Genomic DNA, 11,225 nt, shown 5'->3' on the forward strand with positions numbered 1-11,225 from the left:
GTCGCCCCCGAGAGCCGAGGATTGTGGGACGTCATGTGAGTTCTGTGATTACATTTGACAGAGTAATCGCAACAGAAAGGCTTTTAGTGATGTTGTCGTTCTGGAGATACCCTCTCGGCGTTTGCATCAGCCGCTGGTTCCCTGATCTCGGCCCAACAAGCTGCTCGGAGGGTGATTAATGTGGGCGAGGCCCTTCCCGAAGCCTCACGAGGGGACGATGAGGGCCACGGCCCTGAAAAGAAAAGAAGAAAAAAAAGTCGCATACTTTTAGCACGCGGTCATCTTTCACTTCACCAAAAGTGACAGGCTGCTGAAAGCTGGGAGAAGTGGAGCAGCCTTTATTAAAGGATGTTTACTCAAAAGTACACCGGAAAAGCGAAAGAAAATGCAAGTCACTGTTGTTTGAATCAGTGGTTATAATATTATACATTTCATCATGTATTGTATCATGTATATATATAACATCACGGAGGAATGCAATCAGCGCACACATCTTATTTTTAGTTAATCTTATTTTAAGTATTTTAGAAATAAAGCCAAATTTAACCATCAATAAAACATATCTTGGAAGATGCTAAAAGAGCCTTTTTTTTAAAGGCTGATAGCGCCATCTCGTGGTTTAATAAATACAGGCAGTGAAAAAAGTGGAAAAACTGATATTTACAAAGGAACATTTTAATCATCAACATATGAAAAAGAAGTTATGAGACACATTTAAAAATCGCCATTAAATGCAACTGCATTTGAAATAAATAAAAATCACCAGCAAATTCAAAAGACTAATATATTCAGCCCATAATATATATATCAATATTTTTTTTATCTTTCAAGTATTCCCTTTTCTGTCGTTATTCTAGGAATCTTTTCAGTATTTGTTTGATGACCCTTGATTATTTTACCATCTTACAGCTGTTGCAGTACACAGCGAGGTCTTTTTTCTTTTTTTTGCACATTTGCACAACCACCCCACACAGTGGGAGTAGTGTGCAGCGGTGTCAGCGGTCGGGTGTCTTGCCCAGCGACACTTCGGCAGGGGGACACATGGAGCAGCCAGGGCCCAGACAGCCGACCCTGCGGCTTTTTATTGGCCGTCCTCTCCATCCACAACGACGACGGCGTCCAGGAGTTGCTTCGGTCGGTTGCTCCCCCTTCTTGCGACTCCTTGCTACTTCTCGCCAGTCCGCTGCAGTGGTTCCGTCGGGTTCAGTCATCAGAGAGAAGACGGCACCGATCAGAAAAACCACCAGCAAACGATCGGATTCGGTTATTCAAAATAGATTTTTGATCCCGTTTCCATAGCAACTCCGGATGCGCTGGAATCAGCGGAGCGAGATAGTAATCAGACGAGGGTACCATTTAATTAAGTTTAACTAAATTGTGTGACGTCATATTCCCCGCAATAAATTAGCAGTGGTGTAAATACCTGGCCTACCTATTAAGTTAATTAAACCGTTTGGGGTACTTCTCTTTGCTTATGGTACGCAACTCGTCCTACATTCAGTGAGAGGGAATGTTTATTTTACTTTTTACAGATCACCTTTTTTTCCAATTGTGAGCAACGTTACTTTTACTTTGTCTTCGGGTTTGCAAAAGTCTTATCGGGCACTTTACTGGTAAATCAATCCACTGTTCCTCTCCGGAGATGACGTAGCAGCGAACACTGTTGGACAGGAAATAGACTCCTACAAAATAAGACGGCAGATTACCCCTTCGTGTTTAAAAGTCGCACGTGTAACGTTAAATAAAACTGAAACCCAATCTATAAATCATGTGACTAACTAACTAGATCTGGAAAACCAATACACCTACAACTTCTCCCGAGGCTGCTCTTTCAAATATTGTTTTGTCCCTTTTGTACTACAAAATAAAAGAGGCATCCAGCACATCATTGCAGTGTGTTCACTGGCTACTTGTAACCTCAAAAGCAATGTTTGGCTGCCGTATAAAATATATAACTGCATCAACGTTTTTGCTTTTATTTCATTGGTAGAAATTAAATCTAGATATCAAATAGCTACATACGAAACATTCAAGTGTTTACAGAGAAAGAGAAAAAGGACAAAATCAAACATTTCAACGTGTTTCCTCGATGATATACGTATACCTTGTTAAATGTGAGTCTCTGTTAACAATGTATAGTTGTATATTATGATTTTGTAACAAGTGGTTAGTAAATGTGTGATGTGAGTTTTTCCTCAATTTGATGATAATTAGCTTATAAAAGGGGTAAGAATGAATAAAGTTGTGTTTCTGTGTTTGGAAACTGAGAACTGATGCATTTGATTACCTTAGTGGAAAAAAACATTTACATTTACTATTTGCATATTTTCCATTTTATCTGTTGCTGTGGACTCTGTTAATAAAAAGTATTTTACAGAATGTAACAAGTGGGATTCAAAGGTCAAGCAGGGCAAATGGGAACAGAAATTAGCAGCAACAAAAACAAACACAAGACAAATTCAGCAAGTCAAAAAGAATGATTGTGGAAGTCTTCCAACATTCTGGTTATTTCCTCCCAGCCCCCCCGTCACTGAGCTTGGATCTTTGAGTAAAAAAACAGCCAATTGATGATTGGTTGATTGATTAATTCAGCCTGAGAGGGTGACGGGATGTTTTGCAGGCCAGCAGTGGTCAACGCACATTGTGCCTCAGCTCCAAAACCGCTGAGAACGTATGCATGCTGTGAGTGTGTGTGTGTGTGTGTGTGTGTGTGTGTGCGTGAGTGTGTGTGTTAGTGTCTTTGTAGGATCGGCTGTCTCAGACACAGCTCAATGCTTCCAGAGATGATGGGCATCTTGTTCTCCATGTGGAAACGCACCAGGTGACCAACACTCAAAAACACCTGATCACGGGTCCGCACCTGCTTACGCAAAAAAAGAAACAAAAGATTAAACACCAGAGCCAACTGACATTTTCTCCTCTCTACGTGCTTCGTGTGTGTGTGTGTGTGTGTGTGTGTGTGTGTGTGTGAAAGCTGTGTACCTGCCCAAGTGGATCCACCAGCAGCAGGTGACGCGCGGTGGCTCCCTCCATCCCGCTGAGAACGTACTGACCAGACGCAGAGCTGCTCTCTCTGACCAGGAAATCCCCGTGGTGGGTGAGGAGTGACTCCGCCAGATCCCTTCCCAATCTGCGATGGACACAGAGTTACTGAGAACGTGACACGTTCGGACCCATTTGAGTCGAGTGATTCAGAAGCAGAGGCGGGGCAAACGACGCCGATTACCTGCCGTGGAACCAAACTTCCTCCTGGATCAGGTCCTGGGTCAGTGTCTCAGAAGGTTCAGCAATGGCCTCACACGCCACCGACTCTGAAGCAATGGCAGAAGAAGAATAGAGGAGTCCTCAGGGGGGGGGCGTACAATCAGCAGTCACTTTAAACCAAGAGGATGTCATGTTCTTTTCAACTATGCTGTTCTATAAAATCTAAAAATCTATAAACGTATTATCAATAGTGTTCGTTGAGACTTTTCTTCCTCTAAAACTACTTCCAAATCAGTTCATGTTTGAAAAAAACTCAAATTTCGACTGAGGCAGATTCAACACTGTGAAGTTTGATAACGGTTGTGAATCATCATCAGCGACGAGTCCAATAGTCAACAATCCAATAAAAACAAAGAGATCATTATGTGGAATACAAATAATGCTGTTTTCTCCTTCACAAGTAGACCATGTAGACTACTGATTGGTTTCATTTATTCCATGATTTAATGCAATTTAGCATTTTTTGGTGGAAACCATATGACCCGTTTTTTTTCCCACTAAAATCACGCTGCACCGATGGGATTGTTTTTTTTTTTTTAATCTGGTTCAGCTGAACTATAATTGACCCGATTAGTGGTTTGCACGCAGACAGAAACACATTCAGACACAATCCGAACACACGATGCCGTGTGAGGATGAGTTTTACCTGCAGGTGGAGCTGGAGTTTCTTCTGTGACGGAGCAGTTCTCATACAGGGAAAGAGGCTCAAAGGAACAAACCTGCAACAGCACTAGATGAGTCATACAGACAAGATGTGTGTGTGTGTGTGTGTGTGTGTGTGTGTGTGTGTGTGTGTGTGTGTGTGTGTGTGTGTGTGTGTGTGTGTGCATGTGTGTATGTGTGTGCATGTGTGCATGCAGGAGCAGTGATGGCCTAAAGGTTGGAGACATGTGCTCATAACCGGAAAATCGCAGACTCAATTCCCGCAGGAGCACAATAGTTCTGGGAAGTTATGACCAACAACTGAGGAGCAGATTAAAAGAACACTGAAGGAGTATTAGCATTAACTCAAGGGGCTCATAATGAGCTCCAATTGTCTCTTTGACGTTTCCTTGTTTCTGAAGTTTTTAACCATATGTGACGGCGTTGTTCTGTAGATGGAGTTGCTCAGTAAGTCAAAAATATAATATAATTTATGATTTAATATTATTACATTATATCAGGTTTATATTCCATCCTTTAATCATAAGAGAACTACTAAACCATCTCCATGACGACAGAACACGTCGGTATACCGAGCAGCAGATGCAGTTGAAAGCTTTGGAGAAAAGTTGGACTTGTCGTCATTGGTTCTTTTTGGTCTCCCAGATGCTTAAATAAATGTTATTGTCCCTCTTACCCCAAATATGTCAGGATCCGGTTCGTTTTCCTCTCCCCCGCCAGCGGGCGGCGTCTTCCTGGGGACCACGTTGTAGTAGTCGCGCTGCTCGCTGGCCTCAACGTCCTGGTTGGCCTTTGGGTCCGTCGCTCTCTCCTCCGGGCTCCATTTGGGACACATCTTCGCCGCTGACCTGCAGGCAGAGAGGCGCACGCCTTCACCTCACTGGCTCCACCGTCCTGCAGCTTACTCACTTAATGCTCAGCCCCCCCACACACACCAATAGGACCGTCCCAGGCGAAAGAAGGACAACCTGTTGGAGAGGAGCGACGGCGCGGGGTTGAGAAGTCGTCGGAAGCGATCCTCGAAGGCCTGACCGATGCTGTTGATCACCTCGCTGGCACGACCCCTCGGGCACTCCAGGATGTGACATGCTGTCGGAGAGAGAGTTTTGATTGATAGTTAAAGGGGAAAAGGCACTTTGTCCAGTGGAAGCTCATTATGATGATGAGGATGATGATGATGATGATGATGATCTTAAACTGTACGTTACCTCTCTGGTTGACGAGGTCCTTGGCAACATAAGCAATGTAATTAGCCATGTCCTGCAAACATTTAGAAGGGACATTTTCAATAAGAAAACCTTTGGTAAAGCTGTGTAAACTTTGCGGACCACTGTGGCAGCAAATTGCAATTTCAAGATGCCAAAAGGAGCACAAATGGATAAGATCACAGCAAGGATAAGTACGACTGTAGCAATGAGTGTATTGAAGTGAGAAGTTTCCCTTTCACTAGCGAAAAATTCTGCTTTTCATTTTTAAAAGAAAGATGATGTTATTTCAGCTTTCATGAAATCCCTTCATTAGGTTTTCTCTGCATTTGTACGAGCACAAGGCCACTATTAACCCCCCCCCCCCCTCCCCTCCCTCCCCTACACACACACACAGACACAGACACACACACACACACACACACACACACGTGCATCTGGCGGGTTTAGGCTCAATAGTTCACAGTTTAATCGTGGGAAATCACAGCAAACGTCTTCAGTTAGTTGGCCGTCCAGGTGTATTGTGTTTAATTAATTTACTTCCTATCAGCGGCTCGCTGACACGAGAGCACAGTCAGCGGGAATGTGCTTCACCATGAAGCCTCTGGGCGGATTGACTTAAGTTCCCTCTCCGCTACCTTCAACGTGTCCGAGCAAACTGATCTGAGCTAATTAATCAAACGGCGAGCTGTAAATCCCGTCCAAAGCTTCGATGGCGTCGCCTCACTGTCCTCCCCAATCTTTGGCCCGAGCAACGTCGCTGCGTCGCAATGGAATAGGAAATATTAAATGAATACGGTGGGTTCGTTTGTGTTCATAGTTTGTTGGAGTTCATGAACGGCAACCGAATCCTCAGTGACCGACCTCGTTAGTCAAGCTGTTTGCGAGCAGGAGATGACCTAGACAGAAGCTAATAACGTGTCCTGCTGGCTGTCCAGACATTAAGTGCATTGATTGATTTATTTTTCACTCAGGATGCATAACCCAAATTATTTCATGTGGAAATAATGCGTGGACGGAGGGAAAGAGAATCAAAACAGAGCGAATTGCTACAATTAAAAAAAAATCAACTTTTGGCCTTTTAAAAAATTGTAACTGTTTTTTCAAAATATTTTTCGACCTGTTTTTTTTGAACATTTTTTGGCATAATATTTTAGGACTTAACATTTCTCAACAATTTTTTAAAAAACTTTTTTTGTCATATTTTTGTCTTTTATTTTCAAAACATTTTCCAACCAAACTAACACATTTTGACTTCTATTACACAACTTTTTTGATATATTTCTTTGGCTTAATACTTTTGGACTTTTCGTATCCATAACATTAAAAAAAAAAAACTTTGTTTAAAAATATTTTTTTGTCCTGATATTTTCTCACTTTTTTTTCTTCTGACCTAATGTCCTCAGACTAGTATTTTTTAAGATGCTTGGATTCTTTAGTGCAGCCAGATTCTTTCCATTTCGTGTCCAAAATGTAGCTCTTATTGGCTTGATAAATACGGACCTCACACCACCAATTAGCAGTGGAAAAGATTCAAGCCTCTTGGTCGGGAAATAATTCAATCCTCCACACATGGCAGCAAACCAAGCAGTAAACAAGCTAAATTACACTACATTACATTACATGTCATTTAGCTGACGCTTTTATCCAAAGCGACGTACATTGCATTATATCCCATGCACTACATTTTTGCCTGGGGAGCAATAAGCGACACCATCAGCACATGTATGTATGTATTTGTTAATGTGAAACATTTGAGAACATACTGGATCTCCTCCTGAGGCAAATGAAACAGCCTGCATGGGGTGGTGGGCAATCTTCTATGGAGGAGAAGAGAGAAAGGACAGAAGCAAGCACAAATGGGTTTGTTTTTACTCTGCAGGCCTCAAGAATGAAGGCAGTTATAAACTGGGTCAAGCGTGTTGGTCTGGTCACCTGAAAGGAGGAGGCAGCGATCATTGACACGCTGTCTGTGGAGACAGTGAGGACGATTCTACTCCCTGAAAACTGAAGGTTGATTTGACCCAGAAGGGCAGGCAGCGCTTTGCACACAGGCTGATGATGACAAAAAAAATCTGTTATTCTAGCTGGGTCTGTGTTGATTGCATGGGTGTGTGGGTGTGTGTGTGTTCCTTACCCTTCTAGTTTTCACTGCTGATGTCCTCTCACACAGTCTACTGATTGCCTCTCTGCGCACACAAACCGATTATAAACATGTGCACATGCAGACACACAACCAACACAGAGATACCTTTGTGAATGAGGGATCCGGTGCGCCCTGCTGACATGTGACTTGCACAAGAGAACGTGAGAGGAAGTAAAGTGAATCACAAGAGGATCATCTGCAGTGGGTTTTATTTGACTGCGGAGGGAAATCTATCCTTTTAAAGTACAGGACTTTTACGCCTAACTTTGGATTTCTCGTATGTACTTTTTACTTTACTTTATTTTTGAGTAGTTATTGCAGATTAACATGAAGAAAACCACACGTACATTGTCACAGGCTACAAATCAGTCTATCAAGTAGTTCAATGTTGGAATAATATAAAATGACTGATAAATCAGTTGAAGCACACTGTTCACAAATCCAGTACACAAAATCCGACAAAAAGTCGGAAACAGCATTATTAGGCAGATGCATTTTTCCTATTGAATGTCAGTGAGCTACACTGTATGTATCGATAAAAAGTAATAGATTAGTTAAAAAAGGAAGACATCTGAACATAGAATGAATACACCTTCTATGAACTCTGCAGTTTGCAGATGTTTGGGTCAGAAAGGCCAAACCCCCCCCCCCCCTCCCCCCGCCCGCAAGCAACATCCCGCTTTCTAGAAAGAAAGACTTTTTTCCAGGAAGTTCTTTTCTGCCTCTTGAAAACAAATAGAACGTAATGGATTGAGGTCTCTCTCTCTCTCTCTCTCTCTCCTCTTAATAAGACGATGAGAGATCATTAGGAGGAAATTCATCTAATTGGATTTTCTGCCCCATCATTCAGCGGTGTTGTTGTGAACAGCGGTAGCTGTGTCCTTTAGCGTTTTGGCATCCTGCACAAGGATGCCAATATCAAATGATGAGGAGAAAGACCCGGTTTATGAAACATTATACATTTAATTTGATTTCCCCCTTTGAAACATTTCTTTCAAATAAAGCACGCACGTCTTGCTTGGCAAATATATGTACGTTTCTTCATCCATCCACATGCACACTGTCCATAGTTGGATGCTCTTCTCTTATGTAGGCTGTAGTATCTCTGTGTGTGTGTGTGTGTGTGTGTGTGTGTGTGGTAGACTTCCTACCGTGTGACTTTCATTCTCATATCAAAGTCGAGGGTCCTCATGGACTGGGTCACCTCCACACTACCCATGTACTAGGAAAATACAACAAAACACCAGTTACTCGCTGATTCGAGACGATTCACATGAAGGATCAGAAGAAGAAAAAAAAAAGATGACGTTTTAACCACGTAAACTGTTCTCTCTGGTGCTGCTTGGACATCCCAGAATGCTGCTTCGTTTGGATTATCCTTTTTTTTATGGGATACATTCCATGAGCACAACGCGTTCGGTTTGTACGCGTGATGACCTCAGCCACGTAAATCGCTGCTCAATGTCCATTATGAAGGTGTTTGAAGATTCAAAGAAAGTTTTAGGTGGACTTAAAAGGGTTACATCTTTTCCGAAAGTTTAGGGATCACTAAGGCTGCATTATTTCACTCAAGAAAAAGACATTACACGTTCATGTGATGCTTTTCTCTCTTCCTGACTGAAAGATTTCAGCAAAAACACATCTTGTCACAGCCTAGTTAGTGGCTCTGTGGCAATGCTAACACGGTGCTAACATGCTGATAATTAGCAGTTATAGTTACTTAGCTTAGCATTTTAGCATGCCAATCTGAACAACGTACAATGTGCAATTCAAATTCGTACAATGTGCAATAAAATAAAAAAAAGTGAATGTCGATGGTGCCGTTTGATCCAGTAGATATTTAAGTATTTCAGTGTTTTTAAAAAAGGTAGACCAAAACACTATCCAGGTATCCAACAAGCAACTTCTGCACTGAAGGAATACGTTTGGACGTTTTGACGTGTTGTAAACGCAACCGGGCGACATTTAGACCATTCGCTTGGACACACTTTCGTGGTCCCGTTGGCCATGAGCTCCAGCAGAGCAAACTCTATAGGCCGGAGGCAGGACTTAAATCAATATGTGTGTGTGTGTGTGTGTGTGTGTGTGTGTGTGTGTGTGGGCGGCGGTGCGTAATGTTTGCGCGTGCTTGTTTATAAAGGACAATCAAACAGTCCGTTCTCATTCCCATCAGCGGCCCGGCTCTTAATCACCCATGCGGACACACCTCCGGTTCTGAGACAGCATGGGGGGCTCTGCTGATACCGGATACATTCATTCTCACACACACACACACACACACACGCACACGCACACGCACACACACACACACACACACAGTGAGCAGATCTAGTGAGGAGCAGAGAGCCAGGATGAGTCACTACTGCCTACACAGGAAGCTCTATCTGGGAGGGAGGGGATGAACAAACGAGAGTGAGTGTGATGGTGTGGATAAAACTCTGTGTGTGTGTGTGTGTGTTACATCCTTCGTTTTGTGGGAATAAAACCTCAACCCAAAGTTTAGAAACAAAACACAAACAATTTTTTGCCAATTGGGAGAACGGTGAAGAGGAGGAACGGGAAACCCTTGGACTCCTGTACGTTCACAGCCAGTTCCGGCGTGATTGGTACCTTGATGTGATGGTGAACCGTTTTGCTTTCCGTCCCCACCGGCGTGCCGTCCTCTGCAGCCGAGGGGGTCTTCAAAGGGCCGCCTCCGTGCTGCGAGCAGGGGGCGCAGTCGCTGGTCCAGGGGAGGCCGGCCACCCGATGCAGGGTGATGGGTCTCTTGGTGCAGCGCAGAGCGGCGTGAGTTAGGTTTTGCCCATCGGACGGGGCCCCATCGAGGGCAGGACGGCCACAAAGCCTCTGCTCGGGCCCCGAGCCCCGTCCCGCTCTGGACAAGGGTCCGTCGGCGTGTCCGTTAACGGGCCCGTCCCGGTCCGTGCTCGCCTGCCCCCTCGGGGGAACTGGACTTTGCCATCGGACGCTGGCCACGCGGGGGATGAAGTCCCTCAGGGTGGACGGCCCCTGGTGTGTGGTCGCGACCCGGGGGTCCACCTGGGCAAAATCAGAGTGGAGGCAAAGGTCCCGCTTGGAGGGCAGCCCCCTCTGGGGCCGATCCTCCAGGGGCGTCAGCGAATCGCTGCGCAGACGACTGTATTTGGTGCGCTTCAACATGCCTGCGCAAGATTTAAAAAAACAAAACAAAGTGAGACGATGAGATGTGCGGCAAAGTGATTTCTTCACTGTCCCGATGACGTCTTCAAAGACTACAGAGGAGATGAGGTACCTGGTAAGAGTCCCGTCTGTGATTTGAACCTGGGTGAGGTTTGCTCTCTCATAATCAGGAACCTGGACGGGGGAGGGAGAACACTAAGGACACAACAGAAGAGAAATAGGAATGTGGCTCATAATTATTACATCCAGAGGTCCAATGGCTAATCACCCTGATCTCTAGGAAAAGCATCCTTTAGCGTCAGCGTACGTTACAGTGGAGTCAACTCACCAGCGTGGGACAGGAGAGGTCCGGCTGTAGCCTAAAGTTCCGCCTGCTCCGCTCCGGTCACGCCGAGTACAGTCCCACCACCGTGACCCATCGGCTTCCAGCTCCACCCTCAGCGACACATCAACTTTCCTCCCCTCAGTCTCCTCTCTCTGAGGCGCAGAGCAAGTGTGCAGCTTTTATGAATGAACTTTTTCTTTTTTTTTTATGAATGGGAGTCTCTCTCTCTCTCTCTCTCTCTGACGGTGCACGCAGACAAATATGTGAATGGAGCGGAGGAGAGATTGACACACGGCCCCCAAGGCTCTCCCCCCCCCCCTCCCTCCCTCACCCATAAACCACCATCCAATCACAGGCGGGCAGGGTGACTCATGCTGTACACACACACACACACACAGGCACGCAGAGCCAATACAGTTCATGAATGCGGAGTCTAACATCAGTTGCATCTCCGAGATGCTGT

The 11,225-nt window shown here is 44.6% G+C and overlaps 1 protein-coding gene across 3 annotated transcripts; it reads right to left on the bottom strand.

Annotated features, from left to right (window-relative positions):
- Positions 1 to 1,962: 1,962 nt before the first annotated feature.
- LOC119227622 (SHC-transforming protein 1-like) lies at positions 1,963 to 11,020 on the bottom strand. 3 transcript variants are annotated; one of them, XM_037486588.2, is made up of 14 exons: positions 10,766 to 11,020; positions 10,550 to 10,611; positions 9,889 to 10,439; positions 8,430 to 8,500; positions 7,270 to 7,321; positions 7,068 to 7,187; positions 6,899 to 6,952; positions 5,136 to 5,187; positions 4,896 to 5,016; positions 4,604 to 4,775; positions 3,911 to 3,983; positions 3,227 to 3,311; positions 2,983 to 3,130; positions 1,963 to 2,860 (listed from the first exon to the last, which is right to left on the bottom strand). In XM_037486588.2, exons 2-14 carry the CDS (start codon positions 10,599 to 10,601, stop codon positions 2,732 to 2,734), a joined length of 1,680 nt encoding a protein of 559 aa, XP_037342485.2. In that variant the 5' UTR covers positions 10,602 to 10,611; positions 10,766 to 11,020; the 3' UTR covers positions 1,963 to 2,731. The 3 variants fall into 3 exon arrangements, with proteins under 3 accessions (XP_037342485.2, XP_037342494.2, XP_037342476.2); XM_037486597.2 differs by having other exon boundaries at positions 6,899 to 6,949; positions 10,550 to 10,632; XM_037486579.2 differs by having other exon boundaries at positions 10,550 to 10,632; positions 10,766 to 11,019.
- Positions 11,021 to 11,225: the final 205 nt, after the last annotated feature.

Source organism: Pungitius pungitius, chromosome 4 (genome assembly GCF_949316345.1).
Source record: "Pungitius pungitius chromosome 4, fPunPun2.1, whole genome shotgun sequence".
Taxonomy (NCBI): Eukaryota; Metazoa; Chordata; class Actinopteri; order Perciformes; family Gasterosteidae; genus Pungitius; species Pungitius pungitius.